This window comes from Narcine bancroftii, chromosome 3 (genome assembly GCF_036971445.1).
Source record: "Narcine bancroftii isolate sNarBan1 chromosome 3, sNarBan1.hap1, whole genome shotgun sequence".
Classification (NCBI taxonomy): domain Eukaryota; kingdom Metazoa; phylum Chordata; class Chondrichthyes; order Torpediniformes; family Narcinidae; genus Narcine; species Narcine bancroftii.
The window spans coordinates 234,787,025-234,813,998 of record NC_091471.1 but is presented as its reverse complement, the minus strand read 5'-3'; the positions used below and the strand labels follow the sequence as shown (position 1 = coordinate 234,813,998).

The 26,974-nt window shown below is 53.3% G+C and overlaps 2 protein-coding genes across 8 annotated transcripts in view; one reads left to right on the top strand and one right to left on the bottom strand.

The window, feature by feature from the left end:
* Positions 1–2,908, top strand: part of LOC138758325 (splicing factor U2AF 65 kDa subunit) — a 73,210-nt gene extending 70,302 nt beyond the window's left edge. For all 4 annotated transcript variants that reach the window (XM_069927084.1, XM_069927086.1, XM_069927085.1 and 1 more), the window contains exon 11: positions 536–2,908. In XM_069927084.1, coding sequence (XP_069783185.1) covers positions 536–670 — 135 coding nt within the window. In that variant the 3' untranslated portion in view covers positions 671–2,908. The remainder of the gene's footprint in view (positions 1–535) is intronic.
* epn1a (epsin 1a) lies at positions 2,731–22,903 on the bottom strand. Of its 4 annotated transcripts, none has more exons than XM_069927079.1 (10): positions 22,802–22,903; positions 19,741–20,569; positions 15,306–15,439; positions 7,608–7,682; positions 7,014–7,106; positions 6,556–6,748; positions 6,165–6,341; positions 5,460–5,561; positions 5,099–5,329; positions 2,731–4,361 (listed from the first exon to the last, which is right to left on the bottom strand). In XM_069927079.1, the coding sequence occupies exons 2-10, from the start codon at positions 20,216–20,218 to the stop codon at positions 4,123–4,125; spliced, it is 1,722 nt and encodes a 573-aa protein (XP_069783180.1). In that variant the 5' UTR covers positions 20,219–20,569; positions 22,802–22,903; the 3' UTR covers positions 2,731–4,122. The 4 variants fall into 4 exon arrangements, with proteins under 4 accessions (XP_069783180.1, XP_069783181.1, XP_069783183.1 ...); XM_069927080.1 differs by having other exon boundaries at positions 22,825–22,903; XM_069927082.1 differs by lacking the exon at positions 5,099–5,329.
* Between the last annotated feature and the right edge of the window lie 4,071 nt (positions 22,904–26,974).

The following is a 26,974-nucleotide window of genomic DNA, read 5'->3' as shown; positions in this document are numbered from 1 at the left end:
GGTAGGGATGTGACATGGGGGCTTTATAAGGCCCTGCTGAGCCCTCACATGGAATGTTGAGAGCAGTTTTGGGCTCCTCGTTTCCAAAAGGATGTGCTGAGAGAGTTCAGAGGTTCACCAGGATGATTCCGGGAATGGAAGGAGCATTTGACGGATCTTGGCCTGTGTTCGCTGGAATTTAGGAGAATGAGGGGGAATCTCATTGACGCATTTTGAACGTTGAAAGGTATGGACAGAGTCGATGTGGAAAGGTTGTTTCCCACGGAGGGAGAGTCCGGGACAAGAGGGCACAACGTCCAGATTGAAGGGCGTCCGCTGAGAATGGAGACGTGGAGGAATTTCTTCAACCGGAGGGTGGGAAATCTGTTGCCATGGGCGGAGGTGGAGGCCAGGTCCTTGGATGGGTCCTTATGGGGAGAAGTGGGGAAATGGATCAGCACATGATGGAATGGTGTGGCAAACTTGATGGGCTGAATGGCCGCTTTCTGCCCGTGCGTCTTACGGTACATACTCAGATTGTCCGTTCCCTCTGCAGATCTTCGTGGAGTTCGTCTCAATCCTCGACTGCCAGAAAGCAATGCAGGGTCTGGCTGGACGCAAATTTGCCAACAGGGTTGTGGTCACCAAGTACTGCGAGCCAGATTGTTACCATCGCCGTGACTTTTGGTAGATTTGCCCCTTCCCTTCCTCTCTCTCTCCCTCCCCCCCCCACTCCTTCCATCTCTCCCTGGCTCACCAGCCTTTTTAGTTCTGATTTTGTATAAGCCCTCTCTTCTCCCATCCCCTGTGTTCGTCTCCATCCATCCTCCTTCCCCTACCTGCTCCCTTCTTCCCTCTCTCCTCCCCCACCCCTCTCTACCCCTTTCTCCTACCTCCCCTTTGTTCCTGCCTCCTTTTTTCCCTCCCTCCTCTCGTCCCCACCATTCCCCCCCTCTCCCATCCCCCCCAAGGGAACCGATGGTGGGTGTGTGTGGTGTTGGGGGAGAAGTTTTGAGGACCAGGACTGGGGTTTGAAGGCCTGGAGTGGAAGGGGCGCTGTGGACGGGTCAGGAGGGAGGTTCACGAGGGGGGGGGTCTTTATTTTGGTTTTTACTTATTCGTAATAAAAATCAGCAATCTGTTTGAACTGTCCTTGTCTCCAAGGAGAGTTTTTTGGTGTTGGGAGTGGCTGTAGCTTCCGGGAGAAGAGGACCCCCCCACCCACCCCATCATCTATGGGGGGGGGGGAGTGGCCCTTTTAACGCTTTCCTGCTCCCTGAAACGTGACTCGCTGGGGTCAAAGTGAAACCCTGGGGGGGGGGGGGAGGGAGGAGTGTATAGTGGAAGGGCGAATGGAGGGAGTGGAGTGGGCATAGGGGAGACTGGAAGGAGGCAAGGGGAGGGGAGAGTGGGGGGGGAGGTTGGAGAACAGGGAAAGGAGTTGGGGCAATGGAAGAGGAACTGACTGAAACAGAGGGCAGGAGAGTGGTAGACATCGATGCCTGAATCCCTCTGCTCCACAACACTCCCATGGACCTCCTACCAAGCACACTGGTCCCACCAGCCCCTAGCCTCTAAACCCATTTTATTCATGAATCCATCCCACGTGCCCCTATCCATCTAAACCAATCCTATCCATGGATCTTTCCAACCCACACTGCACCTATCGCTCTAAACCTGTCCTATCCATGGATTGGTCCCACCCACACTGGGCCCATATGCTCCTACTCCTCTAAATTCATCCCAGCCATGGATCCATCCCACCCACACTGGTCCCACCTGCCCCAATCCCTCTAAACCCATCCTATCCATGGATCTATCCCACCTGCCCCTCTCTGCTGTTATGTTCCTTAATCATTGCAATAGTCCCTACCCCAACCCTCCGTCTGAAATCTGGTTCCACACACCCAGCTCCCTTGGTAATGCTGACACCAGTCAAGCTTATGAATGATGATTGAGATTGTTATTTGGGAGGTTGACCAGGGCAATGCTGACATGGTGATGTCAGGGTATAAACACACCAGGAGCACTGTCCAGTTCCCAGTTTCTGTAACCCACACCGGGAGCACCATGCACATTTCCCGTCTGTTTACCACACCAGGAGCACCGTGCACAGTTCCCCATCTCCGTATCCCACACTGGAAGCCCCGTGCACAGTTCCCTGTTTCCGTATCCCACACAGGGAGCACCGTCCAGTTCCCCATCTCTGTACCCCGCACCGTGCACAGTTCCCCTCTCCGTATCCCACACCAGGAGCACCGTGCACAGTTTCCATCTGCGTATCCCACACCGGGAGCACCGTGCACAGTTTCCGTCTGCGTATCCCACACCGGGAGCACCATGCACATTGACTGGGACCTATATGTGGGTCAGACTGCACTGAGAACAATCTGGATAATTCTTTCGACTGATTGTGATGTGAAGTCCCCCAGGAAGATTCTTGGAAACTGGAACGATCCTTCTCTCTCTGAAGTAGATCCTCAAGTTGGGAAAGGTGGGAACGTGACTGCAGAGTTACCCACACCCCTCTTCAAACCCCCCTCCCTGTCTCTGTAACCCCCTCCACTCCCCGTCCCCCTGTTCAAACCCCCCCCGTCTCTGTAAACCCCTCCACTCCCCATCCCCCTGTTCAAGCCCCCTCCCTGTCTCTGTAACCCCATCCACTCCTCGTCCCCCTGTTCAAACACTCCCACCCCATCTACCCATTGTCAATGTGTTACACAAGGTATATTCCAGAATTTTTGACATAGATTTCATATATATATATGGTTTAATTTTCATTTCTTGTACATTGTTGAATTTACCACAGATTTCTTTCTTTTTAGTGAAGGGTGTTTGATAATCAGTCCTTACAACCCCCTTCCCCCCCAAAAAATACACCAGGCCCGTTCTGCCTGAACGATATATTAAAATAAAATCTTACACCAGAGTAATTGCGCGCGGTCATTGAGAAAGCTATGTAAACGTCACGGTGTAGTGACGGCCACCTCCCACCAGGTGGAGCTGGTTGTGGAGGGCAAGTTTGGATGGGTCAGTCCCTAGGGTCAGGGGGTGGGTCTGGTCTGGGGGAAGGCTCTCCTCTCACGCTCCCTGACCCCATTACATCCGTCGGGTCCCCACTTCCCGAATCTTACTGGATTCCCCCACGATGCTCAGCCTCTTCTCTCTTCCTCTCCTCCCTCTCAACTCCTCCCTGTCCTCACCCCCTTCTCTCTTCCTCTCAACTCTCCCTCCTCCATCCTCAGCCCCTTCTCTCTCCCCTTCCTCCCTCCCAACTCCTCTCCCTGCTCCTTGTCCTCAGCCCCTTCTTTCTTCCTCTCAACTCTTCTCCCTCCTCCGTCCTCAGCCCCTTCTCTCTCCCCTTCCTCCCTCCCAACTCCTCTCCCTGCTCCCTGTCCTCAGCCCCTTCTCTCTCCCCCTCCTCCATCTTCTCAGCCCCTTCTCTTGCTTCCATCTTGGCCCCTTTTAGACCCTGCTCTCTTGCCCCCGTACTCTCCCCCCGCTCACTCACTCCCTCCACCCTCCCTCTCCCTGCCCCACTCTTTCTTCACCCACCCCCATATTCTCTCTCTCCCCCCCTCCCCATACTTTCCCAAATTCAACCCTTCCCTCCCTCACCTACCACTCCCATCAGCACAGTCTCTTACCCCGATTTTGGGGTGGGGAGTTGTGGAGGGGTAGAGAGACAAGGCCTGCCGCTAGGAATCTCTCTCAGAGCCGCAAGCCCCGGGAACCAGGATCTGGAAGCCAGAATAAATTTCTCTTCCCTCCTCCTGACTCGGCCCTTCCTCCTGAGGGGAGTTGACATAGCAACGGGGGGGTGATGAGGGAGGAGAAGAGGGGCCGATACATCAATGCTGATTTAAATACAATTCTTGAGAATTCTTCGTCTCCTTCCCCCAGGAGTTAGAGGGAAGACAGGGGTGGGGGGGGGAGAGAGTGAGTAAGAGTTGGGAGGGGAGGAGAAAGAGGGGGTAAGTGGGACAGAGTTGGGAGAAAGAAAGGAGAGAGGGAGCAGGGAGGGTAGGGGAGAGAGGAGGGGAGAGAGGAGGGAAGAGGGGAGAGAGGATCGACCTTTACCTCTCACCGTAATCCTTCCTTCTCCTCCCTCACGTCTTTCCCTTCCCCAGCAGGGCGGATTGGTTATAGGAGGAAGGGGTTGGTGGTGGTGGTGGAGGGGGGAGGGGGCTGGTGGGGGAAGCCGTTGTGCGAGGAGAGGGGGAGCACTGGGGCCACGAGCGGGGAGAGGGCAGGTGGCAGTGGGGAGACAGAGCGTGGGTGAGACCCGGAGGGGGCGAGAGGGACAGGGCTGGCCCGGAGCTGGTTCAGAGTGGGTGGGGGTGGGGTTGACCGGCCAAAGGGGTTGGTGGATGAGGGGGATCCTGTTTGGGTGGGGGGGGGGGGGGGATAGGGGGATGGGTAGAGAGAGAGAGAGAGAGGAGATTGCGTTAATGGCCATTCACATATACCACTTCAATTTCCTCCCCCATGACCCCACTCTCCCCTCCCCCTTTGCCCCATCTCCCCTCCCCTCTACCCCGTCTCCCAGACTCTTCCTCCCCATCTCCCCTACCCACTCTCCTCATCCCATCTCCCCTACCCACTCTCCTGTCTCTGCCCACTCTCCCCTCCCCTTGACCCATCCCCACTCTCCCCCTTTGCCCCATCTCCACTGCCCACTTCCTCCTTCTGTCCCATCTCCCCCCTCTGTCCCATCTCCCCTACCCACTCTCCCCCCTCTGTCCCATCTCCCCTACCCATTCTCTCCTCCCCCTGTCCCATCTACCCTGCCCACTCTCCCCTCCCCTGTCCCATCTACCCTGCCCACTCTCCCCCTCCCCTGTGCAATCTTCCATCCCCTCTCCCCTTTTGCCCCATCTTCACTGCCCTCTCTCCTCCTCCTCCTGTCCCATTTCCCCCTTTCCCTCTCTCCCCTATCCATTCTCCCCCCTCTCCCCTACCCACTCTCCCATCTCTCCTACCCACTCTTCCCCTTTGCCCCATCTCCCCCTCCCATCTCCCTTACCCACTCTCCTCCTTCTGTTCCATCTCCCCTATCCACTCTCCCCCTTTTTCTACCCCTCCAGCATTGCCCCATTTCCCCACCACCCCGACTCACCAGCTGCGTGGAAAGGGTTGGTGGTCCGTGGGACACTGGGGACGAGTGCCCCCAGATCAACAAGTGCCGCGTTGGGTCCAAGGAAGGACTCTGGCGTCTTGCGGGTGACAGGGGGCTCCTGTGGGGTGGGGGCGACAGGCAGGGCTGACCCCACCCCCGACAGGTCGAAGAGGTCAGGACTCCCGGCGCCCAGTCTGGGGGGAGGGATGTCCGGGGAGTGGAGCGTGTCCGCTGTCAGGGGGAGTTGGGGGAAAGTGGAGGGGTCAGAGGTGGGATGACTGCCCCCCTTCCCTCCTCCCACTTCCCCTTCCCCCTCCCCCACCTCCCACACCTGTCCCCGTGTATCCCCCGGCCCACCTACCTACTGCAAGCTCCACACTGAGTTGGGACGGGCGCAAGGAGTCAAACTCTGAGAAGTCGTCCAGGTTCGCTGGGTCCACAAATGGGTCGGAGGTCATCGTTCCTTGGGGTGGGGGGGGGGGGTCAATGCAGTTACAAGGTGTCACCTCCCCCCCCCACCTCCCCCCCTCTCCCTCCCTCCCAGAAGACGACATCGGAGGAGCAGAAAGCAGCCATTCAGCCCATTGAGTCTGTCCCGCCCCGAGCTGATCCATTTCCTCACTCGGCCCCACTGCCCGGCCTCCCACACCCTTTCATACCCTGGCTACTCAAGAACCCACCTTAAATCCACCTAAGGCCCAGCCTCTGCAATCACCCATGGTAACAGATTCCCCGCCCTCCGGCTGAAGAAATTCCTCCACGTCTCTGTTCTCAGCGGGCGCCCTTCAATCCGGAAGTTATGCCCTCTTGTCCCAGACTCTCCCACTGCGGGAAACAACCTTTCCACACCGACTCTCTCCACACCTTCTGACATCTGGTCCAGGAGATGTTCACACATCATCTTATCCCTCTCCCCCCCCACCCCCTTCCCCTTCTCCTCTACCCCTTCTCTTCTTCAACCCTTCCCTCTATTTCTAACCTTAACCCTTTCCCTCACCCCCTCCCCCTTTGCACCCTTCCCCCATTCCGCACCCCACTCCACTCCCCCTTCCCTTCTCTACCGTACCTGTAGCCTTTGCCCCTGTCTCAGACGAGGGGCTGGGTTCCCAGGGGCCATGGAGAGCAGGCAACGTGGTGGTGTTACCACCGGGCACCGCGACAGGGGCCCAGGGGTCAGGACCCGCAGGAGGTCCAGGGACAGGCACAGGGGCCCAAGGCTCAGACGGACTGAGGGACCGGGGTCCTGGGAAAGGGGGAGAAGAGAGGGAGTTAATGGTATGATCGGCCCATCCAGACTAGCCCTGGTGGACCCATCCACAGAGTCAGGTTCCCCATTCCACCTCCCCCCACCATCTCATCCCACCTGCCCCTCTTCCCCCATCCGCCCCCTTCCACAAACCTCTGCCTCTCTCCCCCACACGCCCATTCCCTCTCTCCCCCACCCCTTCCCGACTCACCCAAGGGATCCCAACTCTCTTGTGCCGGGTTTACAACCTGCGGCAGTGGTCCCCAGGGGTCGGCAGTTGCTGGCGACCCCCAGGGGTCAGAGGTTAGGCTGACAGGTGGCCCCGGGGCCACGGCAACGCCGGTCCAGGGGTCGGTTGTCACGGCCGGACCGCTGAAGACTTTGGCCAAATCCACGAGGGAGCTCTGAGGAGGGGTGGGGAGGGGAGGGAAAAAAAAGGAGGGTCAGTGGACATATCCATCCCCGCCACTTCCCCATTGGTAGTGCGGCTCCCTCAGTCCCGGCCCTGGGGAGTGTGGGCCTGGATTATGGGTCCCAGAGTATATACATCTCCCCTGACAGTGCGGCTCTCCCAGTCCTGGGGACGGTGGGCCTGGATTATGGGTCCTGGTCCCATGTGTATATACATCTCCCCACCCTCCCAACGCTCCCTCAGGAGGGGGCACTGACCTTTTCCTTTTCTGTGCCGTGCATGTTCTGTTTCTGACTCTCTTCGATGGCCATCTGTAGCCTCAGGTCGTCACCTCTTCGTAACCTCTCTTCCTGAGGACACCGCGGACAGAGAGAGGAAGCAGAAAGGGTCAGACATAGAGTGAAGGCCCCCTTTTCCCCGTCCTGTCACACACTCCCGGGGTGGGACACAGAGTGAAGCTCCTTCTCCCCGTCCCGTCACACACTCACAGGGTGGGACACAGAGTGAATCCCCTCTCCTCCGTCCCGTCACACACACTCCCAGGGGGAACACAGATTGAAGCTCCCTCTACCCAGTCCCGTCACACACTCACGGGGTGGGACACAGAGTGAATCCCCTCTCCCCCATCTTGTTACACACTCCTGGGGTGGGACACAGAGAAGCTCCCTCTCCCCATCCCGTCACACACTCACGTGGTGGGACACAGAGTGAATCCCCTCTCCCCCATCTTGTCACACACTCCCGGGGTGGGACACAGATTGAAGCTCCCTCTCCCCCGTCCTGTCACACACTCCGGGGACAGGATACAGAATGAAGTCGCCCCCCCACCCCTCGCCCCGTCTGCACATTACCTTATCGTGTTCCTCTTTGCTAAGACTAAGTGCAAGCTGCATTTGTAGGTCGTCCCCCTGAACAGGAGGTGATTTCTGGGTGAGAGAGAGAAAGAGAGAGAGAGCGGTATGAGGGTTGGAGGGGGAGTGAAGTGGAGAGATTACGGGGGGGGGTGTGGTGGGAGAGTATTTATGGGGTGTGGGGGTCGGAGAGGGGAGCAGAGGGAAGATTAATGGAGAGAGGGGGAAGGAGAAGATGAGGATTTAATGAAGAAAGTGGTAAACCTGCACATCTTGCCACCCAAGGACCATTTCCCTAGACTCTTGGAATTGATAATTTCAGTTCCTGAAGTCACTGAATGATCTCTGCACTCATTCAATCTTACTGATATCCTTCCTGCAGTTCAGTGACCAGAACTGCCTACAATATTCCAAAATTTAGCTACATCAATGTCTGGTAACATAACATCCTAACTCATGAACTCAATACTCTGATTCATGAAGGACAACAAGCCAAAAGCTCTCTTCAAGGCCCCATCTACCTGTGGCACCACTTTTAGCGAGTTCTATGACATTATTCCCAGATCGCTCTGCACTACGATTCAATGTGTAAATCCTACCTTGGATCTGGGAGTGTGGTGGAGCAGTGGAATCTGGGGGAGTGCGGCTGAGCAGAGGATTCTTGGGGAGAGCGGCGGAGCAGGTGAATCTGGGGGAGTGCGGCGAAGCAGGCGGATCTGGGGGAGTGCAGTGGAGCAGACAGACCTGTTGGAGTGCGGTGGAGCAGAGGGATCTGGGGGAGTGTGGTGGAGCAGAGGAATCTGGGCGTGTATTGTAACCCAGATGGATCTGGGGGAGTGTGGTGTGGCAGAGGGTTCTGGGAAGTTGAGGAGCAGAGTGATCTGAGGAGTGCAGTAGAGTAGAGAGATCTGGGGGAGTGTGTAGATCAGAGGGATCTGGGGGACTGAGGAGGAGCAGAGGGATCTGGGGGAGTGCAGTGGAGCAGAGGGCTCTTGGGGAGTGTGGTGGAGCAGAGGGATCTGGGGGAGTGTGTAGATCAGAGGGATCTGGGGGACTGAGGAGGAGCAGAGGGATTTGGGGGACTGAGGAGGAGCAGAGGGATCTGGGGGAGAGTGTTGGAGCAGAGGGATATGTGGAAATGTGTTTGAGCAGATGGATCTGTTGCAGTGCTCTGGGGCAGTGTGGTGGAGCAGAAGGATCTGGGGGAGTGTGGTGGAGCAGAGGGATCTGGGCGTCTATTGTAACCAGGTGGATCTAGGGGAGTGTGGTGTGGCAGAGGGATCTGGGGAGTGTGTTGGAGCCGAAATATCTGGGGGAGTGAGTTGGAGCAGAGGGATCTGAGGGAGTGTGTTGGAGCAGAGGGATCTGGGGGACTGAGGAGGAGCAGAGGGATCTGGAGGACTGAGGAGGAGCAGAGGGATCTGGGGGAGTGTGGTGGAGCAGAGGGCTCTTGGGGAGTGTGGTGGAGCAGAGGGATCTGGGGGACTGAGGAGGAGCAGAGGGATTTGGGGGACTGAGGAGGAACAGAGGGATCTGGGGGAGAGTGTTGGAGCAGAGGGATATGTGGAAATGTGTTTGAGCAGATGGATCTGGGGCAGTGTGGTGGAGCAGAAGGATCTGGGCGAGTGTGGTGGAGCAGAGGGATCTGGGCGTCTATTGTAACCAGGTGGATCTAGGGGAGTGTGGTGTGGCAGAGGAATCTGGGGAGTGTGTTGGAGCCGAAATATCTGGGGGAGTGTGTTGGAGCAGAGGGATCTGAGGGAGTGTGTTGGAGCAGAGGGATCTGGGGGAGTGTGTGAAGCAGAGGGATCTGGGGGAGTGTGTTGGAGCAGAGGGATCTGGGGGAGCATGTTGGAGCCGAAAAGCTGGGTGTGTGTGTGTGGAGCAGAGGGATCTGGGGGAGTGTATTGGAGCAGAGGGATCTAGGGGAGTGTGTTGGAGTCGAAATATCTGGGGACATGTGTGGAGCAGAAGGATCTGGTGGTGTGTGTTGGAGTAGAGGGATATGGGTTAGTGTGTTTGAGCAGAGGGATCTGGAGGAGTGTGTTTGAGCCGAAATATCTGGGGATGTGTGTGAGCAGAGGGATCTGGGGTAGTGTGTTGGAGCAGAGGTATCTGTGGAAATGTGTTTGAGCAGATGGATCTGTGGCAGTGCTGTGGGGCAGTGAGATCTGGGGCAATGTGGTGGAGCAGAAGGATCTGGGCGAGTGTGGTGGAGCAGATGGATCTGGGCGTCTATTGTAACCCAGATGGATCTGGGGGAGTGTGGTGGAGCAGAGGGATCTGGGCGTCTATTGTAACCAGGTGGATCTAGGGGAGTGTGGTGTGGCAGAGGGATCTGGGGAGTGTGTTGGAGCCGAAATATCTGGGGGAGTGTGTTGGAGCAGAGGGATCTGGGGGACTGAGGAGGAGCAGAGGGATCTGGAGGACTGAGGAGGAGCAGAGGGATCTGGAGGACTGAGGAGGAGCAGAGGGATCTGGGGGAGTGTGGTGGAGCAGAGGGCTCTTGGGGAGTGTGGTGGAGCAGAGGGATCTGGGGGACTGAGGAGGAGCAGAGGGATTTGGGGGACTGAGGAGGAACAGAGGGATCTGGGGGAGAGTGTTGGAGCAGAGGGATATGTGGAAATGTGTTTGAGCAGATGGATCTGGGGCAGTGTGGTGGAGCAGAAGGATCTGGGCGAGTGTGGTGGAGCAGAGGGATCTGGGCGTCTATTGTAACCAGGTGGATCTAGGGGAGTGTGGTGTGGCAGAGGAATCTGGGGAGTGTGTTGGAGCCGAAATATCTGGGGGAGTGTGTTGGAGCAGAGGGATCTGAGGGAGTGTGTTGGAGCAGAGGGATCTGGGGGAGTGTGTTGGAGCAGAGGGATCTGGGGGACTGAGGAGGAGCAGAGGGATCTGGAGGACTGAGGAGGAGCAGAGGGATCTGGGGGAGTGTGGTGGAGCAGAGGGCTCTTGGGGAGTGTGGTGGAGCAGAGGGATCTGGGGGACTGAGGAGGAGCAGAGGGATTTGGGGGACTGAGGAGGAACAGAGGGATCTGGGGGAGAGTGTTGGAGCAGAGGGATATGTGGAAATGTGTTTGAGCAGATGGATCTGGGGCAGTGTGGTGGAGCAGAAGGATCTGGGCGAGTGTGGTGGAGCAGAGGGATCTGGGCGTCTATTGTAACCAGGTGGATCTAGGGGAGTGTGGTGTGGCAGAGGAATCTGGGGAGTGTGTTGGAGCCGAAATATCTGGGGGAGTGTGTTGGAGCAGAGGGATCTGAGGGAGTGTGTTGGAGCAGAGGGATCTGGGGGAGTGTGTGAAGCAGAGGGATCTGGGGGAGTGTGTTGGAGCAGAGGGATCTGGGGGAGCATGTTGGAGCCGAAAAGCTGGGTGTGTGTGTGTGGAGCAGAGGGATCTGGGGGAGTGTATTGGAGCAGAGGGATCTAGGGGAGTGTGTTGGAGTCGAAATATCTGGGGACATGTGTGGAGCAGAAGGATCTGGTGGTGTGTGTTGGAGTAGAGGGATATGGGTTAGTGTGTTTGAGCAGAGGGATCTGGAGGAGTGTGTTTGAGCCGAAATATCTGGGGATGTGTGTGAGCAGAGGGATCTGGGGTAGTGTGTTGGAGCAGAGGTATCTGTGGAAATGTGTTTGAGCAGATGGATCTGTGGCAGTGCTGTGGGGCAGTGAGATCTGGGGCAATGTGGTGGAGCAGAAGGATCTGGGCGAGTGTGGTGGAGCAGATGGATCTGGGCGTCTATTGTAACCCAGATGGATCTGGGGGAGTGTGGTGTGGCAGAGGGATCTGGGGAGTGTGGTGGAGCAGAGGGATCTGGGGGAGTGCAGTGGAGCAGAGGGCTCTTGTGGAGTGTGGCCGATCAGAGGGATCTGGGTGACTCCTGTCCAGCAGAGCGATCTAGGAGAGTGTGAGGGACTAGAGTGATCAGGTGGTGTGTGTTGGAGCAGAGGGATCTGGGGGAGTGTGTCGGAGTAGAGGGATCTGGGGGAGTGTGTCAGAGTAGAGGGATATGGGTTAGTGTGTTGGAGCAGAGGGATTGGGGGGAGTGTGTTGGAGCCGAAATATCTGGGGATGTGTAACGAGCAGAGGGATCTGGGGTGGTGTGTTGGAGCAGAGAGATCTGTGTAAATGTGTTCGAGCAGATGGATCTGGAGCAGTGCTGTGGGGCAATGAGATCTGGGGCAGTGTGGTGGAGCAGAAGGATCTGGGCGAGTGTGGTGGAGCAGAGGGATTTGGGGGAGTGCGTTGGAGCAGAGGGCTCTTGGGGAGTGTGGTGGAGCAGAGATATTTGGGTGACTGTGGTGCAGCAGAGCGATCTGGGAGAATGTGATGGAGCAGAGCGATCTGGGAGAGTGTGATGGAGCAGAGGGATCTGCGAGAGTGTGATTGAGCAGAGGGATCTGGGAGAGTGTGATGGAGCAGAGGGACCTGGGGCAGTGGTGGAGCAGAGTGATCTGGGGAAGTGTGTTCGAGCAGAGCGATCTGGGAGAGTGTGATGGATCAGAGCGATCTGGGAGAGTGTGGTGTGGCAGAGGGATCTGGGAGAGTGTGATGGAGCAGAGGGATCTGGGTGAGTGTGATGGAGCAGAGGGATCTGGGAGAGTGTGATGGAACAGAGGGATGAGGGAGTGTGTGATGGAGCAGAGGAATCTGCGAGAGTGTGATTGAGCAGAGGGATCTGGGAGAGTGTGATGGAACAGAGGGATGAGGGAGTGTGTGATGGAGCAGAGGGATCTGCGAGAGTGTGATTGAGCAGAGGGATCTGGGAGAGTGTGATGGAGCAGAGGGACCTGGGGCAGTGGTGGAGCAGAGTGATCTGGGGAAGTGTGTTCGAGCGGAGGGATCTGGGAGAGTGTGATGCAGCAGAGGGATCTGGGGGAGTGTGTTGGAGTAGTGGGATCTGGGGGAGTGCTGGAGCAGAGGAATCAGAGAGTGTGATGGAGCAGAGGGATCTGTGGCAGTGGTGGAACAGAGGGATCTGGGGCAGTGCGGTGGAGAAGAGGCATCTGGTGGAGTGCGGTGGAGCAGAGGGGACTGGGGGAGTGAAGAGTAACAGAGGGATCTGGTGGAGTGTGTTGGGACAGAGGCATCTGGGGGAGTGTTGTAGAGCAGATGGATCTGGTGTAGTGCGATGGAGCAGAGGGGTCTGGGGAGAGAATTGGAACAGAGATTTGGTGGAGTGTTTTGGAGCAGAGAGATTTGGAGGAGTGATGTAGAGCAGAGGGATCTGGGGAAGTGTGTTGGAGTAGTGGGATCTGGGTGAGTGCTGTGGAGCAGAGGAATCTGGGGGAGAGTGTGTTGTGGCAGAGGGATCTGGGGTAGTGTGTTGGAGCAGAGGGATCTGTGGAAGTGTGTTGGAGCGGAGGGATCTGGGGGAGTGTGTTGGAGCAGAGTAATCTGGGGGAGAGTGTTGGAGCAGAGGGATCTGGGTGAGTGTGTTGGCGCCGAAATATCTGGGGAAGTGTGTTGGAGCCGAAATATCTGGGGGTGTGTGTGGAGCAGAGGGATCTGGGGCACTGGTGGAACAGAGGATTCTGGGGCAGTGTGGTGGAGAAGAGGCATCTGGTGGAGTGTGTTGGTGCAGAGGGATCTGGGGGAGTGTGTTGGAGCCGAAATATCTGGGATGTGTGTGGAGCAGAGGGATCTTGGGCGTGTAATGGAGCAGAGGGATCTGGGGAGTGTGATGGAGCAGAGGGATCTGGGGAGTGTGGTCGAGCAGAGGGATCTGGGTAACTCCTGTCCAGCAGAGCGATCTAGGAGAGTGTGAGGGACTAGAGTGATCCGGTGGTGTGTGTTGGAGCAGAGGGATCTGGGGGAGTGTGTCGGAGTAGAGGGATATGGGTTAGTGTGTTGGAGCAGAGGGATTGGGGGGAGTGTGTTGGAGCCGAAATATCTGGGGATGTGTGACGAGCAGAGGGATCTGGAGCAGTGCTGTGGGGCAATGAGATCTGGGGCAGTGTGGTGGAGCAGAAGGATCTGGGCTAATGTGGTGGAGCAGAGGGATTTGGGGGAGTGCGTTGGTGCAGAGGGCTCTTGGGGAGTGTGGTGGAGCAGAGATATTTGGGTGACTGTGGTGCAGCAAAGCGATCTGGGAGAATGTGATGGAGCAGAGCGATCTGGGAGAGTGTGATGGAGCAGAGGGATCTTCGAGAGTGTGATGGAGCAGAGGGATCTGGGAGAGTGTGATTGAGCAGAGGGATCTGGGAGAGTGTGATTGAGCAGAGGGATCTGGGGGAGTGTGATGGAGCAGAGGGACCTGGGGCAGTGGTGGAACAGAGGGATCTGGGACAGTGCGGTGGAGAAGAGGCATCTGGTGCAGTGCGGTCGAGCAGAGGGCTCTAGGGAGCGAATTGGAACAGAAGAATCTGGTGGAATGTTTTGGAGCAGAGGAATCTGGGGGAGTGTTGTAGAGCAGAGGAATCTGGGGGAGTGTTGTAGAGCAGAGGTATCTGGGGGAGTGTTGTAGAGCAGAGGTATCTGGGGGAGTGTTGTAGAGCAGAGGGATCTGGGGAGTGAGGGATCTGGGGCAGTGCGGTGGAGGAGAAGGATCTGGGCGAGTGTGATGGAGCAGAGGGATCTGGGCATGCATTGTAACCCAGATGGATCTGGCGGAGTGTCATGTGGCAGAGGGATCCAGGGTAGTGTGATGGGGCAGAGGGTTCCGGGGGAGTGTGTTGGGGCAGAGGGACCCGAGGGAATGTGTTGGAGCAGAGGGATCTGGGTAATGTGTTGGAGCAGAGGGATCTGGGTAATGTGTTGGAGCAGAGGATACTGGGGAGTGTGGTGGAGCGGAGGGATCTGGGGAGTGCGGTGGAGCGGAGGGATCTGGGGTGTGCGGTGGAGCGGAGGGATCTGGTGCGTGCGGTGGAGCGGAGGGATCTGGGCGTGTATTGTAACCCAGATGGATCTGGGGGAGTGTAGTCTGGCAGAGGGATCCATGGTAGTGTGATGGGGCAGATGGTTCCAGTGGAGTGTGGTGGGGCTAAGGGACCCAGGGGAGTGTGTTGGAGCAGAGACCTGGGCGAGTGTGTTGGAGCAGAGGGACCTGGGCGAGTGTGTTGGAGCAGAGGGACCTGGGCGAGTGTGTTGGAGCAGAGGGACCTGGGCGAGTGTGTTGGAGCAGAGGGACCTGGGCGAGTGTGTTGGAGCAGAGGGACCTGGGCGAGTGTGTTGGAGCAGAGGGACCTGGGCGAGTGTGTTGGAGCAGAGGGACCTGGGCGAGTGTGTTGGAGCAGAGGGACCTGGGAGAGTGTGTTGGATCAGAGGGTTCTGGGGGAGTGTGTTGGAGCATAGAGACCTGAGGGGAGGGTGGTGGAGCAGAGGGATCTGGGGGAGTGCGATGGAGCGGAGGGATCTGGGGAGTGCGGTGGAGCGGAGGGATCTGGGGGAGTGCGCTGGAGCGGAGGGACCTGGGGGAGTGCGGTGAAGTGGAGAGATCTGGGGGAGAGTGGTGGAGCAGAGTGATCTGGGGGAGTGTGGTGGAGCAGAGTGATCTGGGGGAGTGTTGTCGATCATTCCTGTGCTTGATTGGAGTTGTCTGGAAAGAAAAGCCCCTTTTCCTCCACCCCTATCCACTGCTCACCCGTCTTCCTCCCACCTCTCCCCCACACCTTTCTGTCTCCAACCCCTCACCACATCCTGCCACTGCATCCCTTCACCTCTCTCTGTGCCCCCCACACCCCCCCACCCCACCCCGTACCTGCGTGGCCTCCTCCTTGCTCATGGCCAGCGCGAGTTGCAGCTGCAGCTCCTCCTCACCGGAGCTCTGTGGCCAGGCCTGGTCTATGTCGGCTGGACCCCGCAGGGATGACGGGGCACTGGGGGCCGTGGAAGCTGCAGAGGGGAGAAGGGGGCGGTCAGCACAGGCCCTGTCCTCAGGGGAGCACAGGCCTCATCCTGGGGCTGGGGTTGGGTCAGCACAGGCCTGGGGAGGCTGGTGGGGGGGGGTGAGAGAGATGGGGGAAGCGGTGGTGAGGGTGAGAGAGTGGGGGTGATGAGTTGGGGGTGGGGTGGTTGACAGAGAGAGACAGGGTGGTGAATGAGGGGGCGATGAGGGAGAGATGGGGTGGTGAGAGAGAGAGGAGGTGTTGGGAAAGAGAGGGCAGTGAGAGAGAGGAAGGTGATGTGGGGAATAGAGAGTGAGTTGGGTAGAGAAACATCACAATATTTCAGACAAAGGCACTTTTTTCCTTGCCTCTGTCCTCCACATTTTTAAATTTATAAAATCAAACCACTTGCATGTGATTGATGTGCATGTTACGGACTTTATTGAGAGTTATTTGCATTTTAGTTTGACTGTGTAGAAATTACAGCATTTTTTACATAATCCCCTCATTTTACGGCACCATAATGAGCATTGGGGTGAGTTGTTTTCTGGGAAGGATGTGGTCGGTAAGTGGAAGACCATCAAGGGCGAAATCTTGAGGGAGCCTCGTTTGCATGTTCCTGTCAGGATTAAAGGCAGAGTTACCAGGCATGGTTTTCAAGGGACATTGGTGATCTGGTTAAGAGAAAGAAGGAGGTGTATAACAAGTATCGGGGACAAGGAGCTGACGAGGTACTTGAAGAGAACAGAAAAAGCAAGAAAATACTTAAGGAGGAAATGAGGAGGGTAAGGAAGACACGAGGCTGTTCTGGCAAGTAATTCCAAAGGGGTTCTATAAAAACGTTAAGGGACAAAATTTGTCCCCTGGAGAATCAGGGTGATCATCTCTGTACGCAGCCTCACGAGGGGGGGAAGATTGTAAAGTTTTTTTCCATCATTATTTACTCGGGAACTGGCATCGTGTGTAAGGAAGGAAGGGAAACAAGCAGGAGGTTCATGGAACAGATGGAGATTAAGGAGGAGGAGGAGGAGGAGGTTCTTGCTGCCTTACAGCAAATAAAGGGAGTTTGGTGTGGAAATTTCAGGGGCCCTGTCCTTGGCCACGGGGGAGGTACTGGAAGATTGGCTCATGTTGTCCCGCTGTATAAAAATAAGCTCCAAAAGTCAGTAGTGGGTAAATTATCAGAAGGAGTTCTGAGAGATGGTATTTGGAAAGTCAGGGGCTGATTAAGGACAGTCAGAATGGCTTTGTGAGTGAGAAATCAACGAGTCTTGTAGAGTTTTCCAGGAAGGTCGATGAAGGAAAGGCTGCAGATGTCGTCTACGTGGACTTTAGTCCGGCCTTTGACAAGGTCTCACAGTTCAGAAGATTCAGGCACTGGGTATTCAAGGAGAGGTTGTAAACTGGATTCGTAATTGGCTGGATGGGATAAATCAGAGAGTATTGGCTTCTCGAACTAGTGGTGTTGCCTCAGGGATCGGTGCTGGGACCATTGTGGTCTGTTGTCTACATCAATGATCTGGATGATAATGTGGGGAATTGGATCAGCAAGTTTGCAGATGGCACTAAGATTGGAGATGTCGTGAACAGCAAAGATTTTTGAAGCTTGCAGAGGGATCTGGACCAACTGGGAGAATGGGTTGGAAGGTGACAGATGGGGTTTAATGCGGAGAAGTGTGAGGTGTTGCATTTTGGAAGGGCAAACCAAGGAAGGACGTACACGGTGAAAGGTCGGCCACTGACGAGTGTGGAGGGGCAGGAAGATCTGAGAATACAGAGACATTGTTCCCTGAAGGAGATGTCACAGGTGGACAGGGTTGTAAAGAAAGCTTTTGGTATCTTGGCCTTTATAAATCAAAATATTGAATTGGGATTTTCTGTTGAAGTTGTTTAAGGCCAAATTTGGAATATTGTGTGCAGTTCTGGTCCCTGAACTACAGGAAGGATATCAATCAGATTGAAAGAAGGAAGAGAAGATTTACTAGGATGTTGCCCAGACTTCAGGAACTGAGTTACAGGGAAAGGTTAAACAGGTTAGGACTTTATTCCCTGGAGCCTAGAAGAACAAGGGGAAATTTGATAAGAGTATGTTGCCTGGACTTCAGGAACTGAGTTACAGGGAAAGGTTAAACAGGTTGGGACTTTATTCCCTGGAGTATAGAAGAATGAAAGGAGATTTGATCGTTTACAAGGTTATGAGAGGTACAGAGAGTGGATGTGAGTAGACTTGTTCCACTTAGATTGGGGGGGGGTGGGGGGGAGATCAATATGAGGGGTCATCATTTTAAACTGAAGGGGGAAGGTTTAGGGGGAATATTAGGGGAAAACTCTTCACTCAGAGAGTTGCTGGGGGTGTGGAATGAGCTGCCCATCTGATGAGGGGGCCGTGGGCTTGATCATGTATTTTAAGATTAAATTGGATGGATAAGTGGACGGGAGGGTTAAGGAATGGGAGCAGGTCAGTGGGACTAGGGAAATGAGGGTCGGCACAGACTAGAGTGGCTGTTTCCGTGCTGTAGGAATGATATGCACAGCACATTGAGGTAGTCCTGTTTCATACTTTGCTGCATATCCAATGACTGCTTGAAACACCACCACCTCCAGGTGCTGTGTATCTTCTCTGGTGATGGCCTGTCAGGGCCCGACAGCAGCCATCTTCGGCTCCTGCTTACTTCAAGGAGCTTGTCCCCTCATGCTTTCTCTTCACCAGATGGAAGATGTGCTCAATTGGATTTCGACCTGGTGACCCGCTTGGCCCTTCAAGGAGCTTCCAGTTTTTGGGATGTTACTTTAGCAGTGTTTGGGATCATTGAAGAGCCGTCCAATGATTTGGGGCTATTTGCTTGAAGTTGAGCCAACAAAATGTTTCTCTACGCCTCTGAATTCATTTTGCTTCTGCCATCAGCAGTGAAGGTAAGTGTGCCAGTACCTGTGGCAGCCAGACGTGCCCAGGCCATAACACCTCCACCACCACGTTTCACAGATGACATGGTAGGCCTTGGATCTTAGGCCTCCACACTCTGCTCTTGCCATCACTCTGATACAGAATCATCTTGGTCTCATCTGTCCACAGAACCTTTTAGGCTCTTTTAAAAACGTCCTGGCCAATGGGAAGCTGACTGCCCTGTTTTCATGCCCTCCTGGGGGGGGTTTGCCTCTTGCAGGGGAACCTCTCCACCTCTGTCCTTGAAGTCTTTGGTGGACAGTCGTCATTGATGATGATCCAAACTTGTTCATTTTGGTAACCCTTGGGTTTGGGCAATGTCTCTCCAGTTTTATTCTTACAATTAGCCTCACAATGGCTTCTTTGACTTTCACTTCCACAGCCCTGGTGCTCATGTTGAGAAATGGCAACTACAGACTCCAGAGGTGATCAAAAGCTTAGACCAGTGGTTCTCAACTTTTCTCTTTCCACTCACAGACCACTTTAAGTAACCCCGATGCCATCGGTGTTCTGTGATCAGTAAGGGATTGCTTCAGGTGGTCTGTGAGTGGGAAGGGAAGGTTGAGAATCGCTGCTTTAGACTCAATTATGACTGAAATATTTTACTTGAGAAAAATGGTCATTGGCTCATTTCCCTTGGAGTTCTGAAACTGGGCACAACCCGGTCAATGAGGGACGATTAAAACAGCGGTTTTCAAACCTTCCCTTCCCACCCATAGACCGCCTGAAGCAACCCCTTACTGATCACAGAGCATCAATACCTGCACCAACAAAGCAATTAAACATACCCAAGTACTTACAAACCCTGGTGAAGTAATGGTGCCCTGAGATGAGTATACAGTGCTGTAATATCTACATGCTCAAAATGTCTACAAATAACCTTGAATAAAATCTGGAGTGTGCACTTTAATCACAAATGAATCGTTTGATGACAAATTTAAAACAATGGAGCACATGGGCAAATAAAGGGAAAAAAAGTGTCTTTGTCCCAAACATTGAAAACACACTGGAGCCCCTAATCCAGGCCCACCCTCACCAGGGCCGGGACTGAGGGGGCCGGAACTGAGGGAGCCACACTGTCAGAGGGAGATGTATGTACTCCGGGAACGGGGCCCATAATCCAGACCCACCCTCCCCGGGGTCAGGACTGAGAGAGCCACACTGTCGGGGGGAGATGTATACACTCCGGAACCGGGGCCCATAATCCAAGCCCACCCTCCCCGGAGCTGGGACTGAGGGAGCCACACTGTCGGGAGGGAGATGTATATACTCTGGGACCTGGGCCGATAATCCAGGCCCACCCTCCCTGGGGCTGGGACTAAGGAAGCGCAGTATCAGTGGGTGGGGAGAGGGGGAAGGTGTACCTGTAGCCACCTGCGCCATCTTCTCCTTGGTCTTGAGGGCATGGGCTCTCTCCTCCCTCAGCTTCTCCTCATCTTTGAGGAGTGCCACGAGCTGCTTGGCCTTCTCCCGCACGTTGACTCCCTGATCTTTGCCATCCCGATCAATGTACTGGAAGTCCTTCAGTGTCTGCACGGCGTAAATGTTCTCCCGGCACTGGTGGGCCACCCGCTCTGAGCCGCTCTTCACCAGGTACTCGGCGAGCGTCAGTGCCTTGTAGACGTGTCGCCAGTTCTTGCCGTGGTCATTCAGCCGGCGCCACACCATGCCCATTATCTCTGCAAAGGCCGCCACGTTGTAGGTCAGGTCGGAAATCTCAGACATCAGCGAGCCCGAGGGCCCCCACGGATCGTTGGAGGTGGCTTCACGCACCTTGATCTCTGCCTCCGAGTAGTTGTGGACGATGTTCTTCATCTGGCGGCGCAGGGAGGAGGTCGACATGTTGGTGAGAGGGAGTGGAGGGGTTGAGAGAGAAAGAGAAAGCGAGGAGGGGGGAAGGAAAGAGAGGTAGTGGGAGACAGGAGAGAGGGAATAATGAGAGGGGAAGAGAGCGAGAGGAGGGGAGAGGTTCAGAATGAGAGGGAGGAAAGAGGGAGGGATCAGGAAAAGAGGAAAGACCGGGAGGGAGCAGGTGTTTGGAGCAGGAGAGGGGCTGGATGGGGCTCAGGTGTTGAAGGAGGCAGAGGGGGCTCTGCAAAGTCCGGCGAAGAATCAGCAGGCTGTGTCGGAGACGGGGCTTCAGGAGCCAGCAGGCCAGGGAATCATCTTCGGCATGTTGGGGATGGCTGCTTTCTGTGAGGGATGAAAGGAACCGTATCACTGTGGGGAATAAATATATATATATATATATATATATATATATATATATATATATATATATGTGTGTGTGTGTGTATGTACTCAGGTGCCCATAATCCAGGCCCACCCTCCCCAGGGCTGGGACTGAGGGAGCCCCACTGTCGGGGGAAGATGTATATATTCTGGGACCAGGGCCCATAATCCAAGCCCACCCTCCCCGAAGCCGGGACTGAGGGAGCCACACTGTCGGGGGAAGATGTATATATTCTGGGACCAGGGCCCATAATCCAAGCCCACCCTCCCCGAAGCCGGGACTGAGGGAGCCACACTGTCGGGGGAGATGTATATACTCCGGGACTGGAGCCCATAATCCAGGCCCACCCTCCCTGGGGCTGGGACTGCGGGTGCCACTGTCAGAGGGAAATGTATATAATCCGGGACCAGTGCCCATAATCCAGACACACATTCTACAGGGCCGGAACTGAGTAATCAATCATCTGTTGACCTTTACTCCTGAATTTCTGCAACCAAGTGCAGTCACGTTCTCACCCTGTTCAAACCCCCCCCCCCCTGTCTCTGTAATCCCCTCCACTCCCCATTCCCCTGTTCCAACCCCCTCCCTGTCTGTAACCCCCTCCACTCCCCATTCCCCTGTTCCAACCCCCTCCCTGTCTCTGTAACCCCTTCCACTCCCCGCCCCATGTCTGTGACCCTGCCCCCCCACAATCCTTCAGTTGAATGCAGTCAAACAAATAAAGGTCAGTTCCTGACGAGCAGGGAGCACCTCTCCTTCCGACTGAAGATTGGGAAAAGAGAGGGAGAAAGTTGGGCCATTGAGAGAGGGAGAAGAGGGGAACTAAAGTCCAGAGGTTCTTTAACCAAGGAACAGCCTCAGCTCAAAAGCTCAGGTGCTGAGGTCGAAGGCCTTTTTAAATCGGATGTGCAGTCCAAGGTCAGAGATGTTCATTGAGCAACAGAGATTACAAGAGAAACCAACACCCACACAGGCAGGCAGGGGCCTCCCCACCCTGACCTTCTCCTGTCCCATGGACCCAAAACGCCTCCTTATCTGTAACCCCTTCCACTCGTCCGATTCAAAATCCACCCGGTCTCCATCACACCCTCCACTCCCCGTCTCCATTCAAACGCCCTCCGTCTCTGTAACCCCCTCCACGCCCCGTTCCCCTATTCAAACCCCCCCTTCCCGTCTCTGTAACCCCCTCCACTCCCCGTACCCTGTTCAAACCCTCCTCTGTCTCTGTAACCGCCTCTGCTCCTCGTCACCCGTTCAAACCCCACTTGCTGTCACTGTAACCCCCTCCTCTCCTCGTTCCCCATTCAAACCCCCCTCCCTGTCACTGTAGCCCCTTCTAACTATCCCCCTTACACTCCCCTCCTTCCTCCCCGCCTCCTCTCTCAGAATCAGCATTTATTGTCATGAACATGTCACGAAGTTCGTTTAGTGGCAGTATCACAGTGCAAATATTCACATCAACCACCATACAAAAATAAAGTCGTGCAAGAAACAGTCAAAGCAAGTCTTTCTGCACTCCATCCACCCCTCTCGCCTGCCCATCTCCCTTCCACCTCCCCTTTCCTGCTTCCCTCCCCACATCCAGTCCCCCGCGACCCTCTTCACCCCACTTCCTCCCAGCTCTCTCTTCCTCCACCCACTTCCCATCCTTACCCCGATCCGTCCCCTCCACTCCCCATCATCCTCTCCCATCCCAACTCCTCCCTTTTCCTCTACCACAACCCAACTTCACTCTTCCCTACATCTGTCCCCTCCCTCCCTTCGCCCACCTCTCCCCATACACTTTTCCCACCTCCGCACGACCCCTATACCCTCTTCAACCACCATGCACTACCACTTCCCAACGCTCCCAACCCCCACTCCTATCTACACGGCACCCTCCTCCTGCCCATTCTTCAAACCCCTCCCCATCATTCTCTCTCGACCCTACCACTTCACCATCTCCCTCCCCATCCTCCCATTCTCTCCTCCCCACTTCTAGCTCTGCCCACTCCCCTCATCCCACGCCTCACTGCCCTGCCCACTCCACTCCGCCCCACAAATCTCCTCCCACATTCCTGCCCACTCCTCTCCCACCCCTCTGCCCACCCCCTATCCTCCCACCCCATTCTCCTCCCACTCTTCTCCCAACCCCTCTCCTCCCACCCCATGCCCCCTTTCCTCTCCCCATCCCCTCTTTCCCCCCCCCCCACCTCAGCCTCCTGCGGCTTCGCACCCTCAGCCCCGTCTCCGTCTTCACCGCAACAAAATGGCTCCGCTTCCGCTTCCGCGCGCCTACTTCCTGTCTCGCCCGTTCCTCGGCGGGGCGGCACCGTGTCGTCACAGCGGGAGGTGAGGTCTGCGCCCGCCGTGACGTCACTATGGTAATTAGCTGGGTGAGTGGTTGAGGACCGGAGGCGAGGATAAATTCTCGTGCTTGGGACGAAGTTTCATTGACAGGTGAGGGTGCAGAATGATTGACAGGTGAGTGTGGGTTTGACTGACAAGTCAGGTTGCCGAATGATTGACAGATGGGTGGGTTGATTGACAGATGACGGTGCAGAATGATTGACCACATTTAGGTGTTGATTGATTGGTAGAATGATTGACACGTGAGTGGTGTTGATTGACAGAGTTGAAACACAAAAGTCTGCAGGCGCTGTAATTGTACTGGAGGAACTCAGCCGGTCGGTCTTGCACGCTCGACAGAAAGCCCGAAACTTTGGGCCTAAACCCTACTTTAAGGTGCTAGGAAAAAAGCATCAGGCATCCATATAACCATATAACCGTTTTCAGCACGGAAACAGGCCATGTCGGCCCTTCAAGTCCATACCGGTTAAATGGATAGATAGCAAAGCAATTTAACTTAAGCAGATCAACAAGGCAGGGATGCCCACTATCACCCTCATTGTTCGCGTTAGCTATAGAAGCACTAGCAGAATTGATAAGAACAGAAAATAATATAAAAGGGATAAAAATAAAAGACAAGGAATATAAAATCAGTTTATTTGCGGATGATGTTATAGTATACTTAACAGAACCAGAACTATCAATAAAAGAATTATATAAGAAATTGAAGGAATATGGAGAAGTGTCGGGTTACAAGATTAACGTAAATAAAAGTGAAGCAATGCCAATGAATAATGCGGATTTCTCAAAATTTAAGAAGGAATCACCATTCAGATGGCAAATGCAAGCAATAAGATACCTAGGTGTACAAATAAACAAAAACCTCGGCCATCTATATAAACTCAATTATTATCCACTAATGAAAAAAATTACAGGACGATTTAGAGCATTGGAAAGATTTACCATTAACACTAATAGGAAGGATAAACTGTATTAAAATGAACATTTTCCCAAGGATACAATACATATTTCAGGCATTGCCAATACACTTGACAGAGAAATTCTTCAAGGAGTTAAAGAAAATAATAAGGAAATTTTTATGGAAAGACGGGAAACCGAGGATAGCACTAGATAAATTAACAGAATGGTATAAACAAGGAGGCTTACAACTGCCAAACTTTAAAAATTATTATAGAGCCGCACAATTAAGATACCTATCAGATTTTTATCAAACAAGGGAAAAGCCAGATTGGACTAGATTAGAATTAGATAAAATAGGGGAAAAGATAGCTGAACACATATTATATAAACGGGATGAAAAATTGGTACAACATAGGAGTTCTCCAGTATTACATCATCTACTCAATATTTGGAAAAAGATTTATGTAGAAAGGAATAAAACAAATTACCAATTACCAAAACTAATATTGATGCAAAATAAGTTACTCCCTTTAACAACAGATAACCTTTCCTTTAGAGAATGGGAGAAAAAAGGGATCAAAAGAATAGAAAATTGTTTTTCAGGAAATAGATTATTATCCTTTGAACAAATGAAAGATAAATACAATATAACTCAAGATACAGCGCTGGCATATTACCAATTGAGATCCTACTTGAAGGACAAATTAGGAAGCAGTCTGAAGTTACCAGAGGGAAGTAACTTTGAATATGTGATTACAGATACAATGATAATCAAAAGATTTATAACAAATATGTATATTAAATTGCAAGAAAAGGAGAATGAGGAAACAAATGGTAAAACTAAACAAAAATGGGAACAAGATTTAAATATAAAGATAAAAAAGGAAACATGGGAGAAATTATGCTCTGGAACGATGAGAAATACAATAAATACGAGGTTACGTATGATGCAATATAACTGGATACACAGGCTATACATTACACCTCAAAAGTTAAATAAATGGGACCCAACAGTATCTGATAGATGTTTTTGATGTAAAAAAGAAATGGGAACAACAATTCATGCAATCTGGACATGTGAGAAAGTGGAAAAATTTTGGGAAGATCTAAACCAAATATTAAATAAAATTACAGAAAACAATATACCAAAAAATCCAGAGATCTTCCTCCTAAGTAACATAAAAAACAAAGAATTTGGAATTGATTTGGATGGTGCACAAAAAAGATTTGTTAAGATAGCTCTAGCCGTAGCAAAAAAATGTATTACGTCAACCTGGAAATTGGAAGATAATTTAAAAATACAACAATGGTATATAGAATTGAATAAATGTATTCCATTAGAAAAAATAACATATAGTTTAAGAAATAATATTGAAATATTTGAACAAATATGGGAGCCTTACATGAAACACAATAGAGAAAACCTACCGGGGACATTCACTACCTAAATTAACGAAAGGAGAAGGAAATGAAAAGAATTGACTCAGTGGAATTTCTTGTTTATTTTTATTGAATGACAACATTGTTTGACTGGTTTAATGTACCTTAGATTTTGTACTTTAAATGGATGGGGGGGGAGGTAGGGAGGGTGGGATGGGAGGAGGGAAGGGGGGGAGAAAATGACACTGTATATATTTGAAAAGGAAAATGTATGTATCATGGTTAATGTGGTTTATGGTGTGAAAAATAAAAAATTTAAAAAAAAAAGTCACTTGAACAACTCGACTCTCCTCCGCAAACTCCTGAGGAAGTAGAGGCTTTCTTCATGATTATTTTGTGTCAACCTGTCCTTTAAGACCCAAAGTTGTGACACAAATCCCTGAGATTTAAACATGTATGATCACACTCTGGTGAACATGTCTCTTGAATACAAATGATTCCACAGCGACATTTCAAGTGCAAGCAGGTTCCCGTGACCAATATTCCTCAAACACCATCACCAAAACAAATAAATAAAAACGCAATGCTGGAGAAATTCAGCAGGTCAAGCAGCGTACTTTAATATAGCAAAGATAAAGATACATAACCAATGTTTCAGGCTTTAGCCTTTCATCAAGGTATGAGCAAAATGTAGGCAGCATCTGAATGAAAAGGCTGGGGAAAGTGTCAGTCACCGAGATGTCGCAAGAAGGTCAACAAATTGGGAAGGGATGCAGCCAAGCTTCAGCTGACATTTCTGGGCAGGAGAGAGGTTTCAAGAAGCAAGATGCAATTTATTTTCACATAATATTGCACAGAGCTCGTTTTCCTCTGCCATGAGGCGGACAGACTCACCATCGGCAGAAATTGCCTGCAAGCGCCTCTTGCAGTCCGAGAAAGAGAAGCAAAAGAGAGACACCCTCCCCCCAGAGTCAGCGAGTGTGCTGAGCTCCAGATCCCAACCTCTGACACGATCGGGAAGCCTTCAGCGCCCTCTCGAGTCCCAGTCCCCACTCCTGGCATTCCCTTCAGCCGGTCTATAGGTTGGAACTTTAGTGGAAAGAGGAATCGGTGCCGCCAGCTGCCACCCCTCCACCATCAGACTCCTCAACAGCAAACTCAATCGGGCTTGTTTAAGGACTCAAGTGAACTCTATTGATTTTCTTTGTTCTCTCTGTATTGCACAGTCAGTTTGTTACATTTGTTATCTGCTCACAGTTCTTTTATTTGTTTATACTGTGTACAGAATCTTTGTCTCCAGGTTTGATTTTCAAAACCAGGGGGCACAGGCATGTAACAGCACTGTGAGTCTGGCAGCCCAGGTAAAAAATGCTAGCGGCCTGCCTGCCTGGTTTAATGTGGCAGCCAGTGCGAAATCAGAGGCATCTCTCTCCAGCTGGAAGGGAATGGACTCATCCACGGCCTGCATCGTGGCCTTAGCGATGTCTCCTCGAATCTGATTGAAAGCAGCTTGGGCCTCCACCAATAGTGGAAAAGTGGTTGACCGAATTAGGGGATGGGCCTTATCGGCATAGTTGGGCACCCACTACGCATAGTATGAGAACAGCCCTAGGCATCTTTTCAGCGCCTTCAGGATGTTCGGGACAGGAGGTGGTTGCATGCGGTCAGGGTCGGGGGCAATGACACCATGTGCCTCAACGCATCCAAGGATCAGGCGCTCCATGTTGAACATGCAC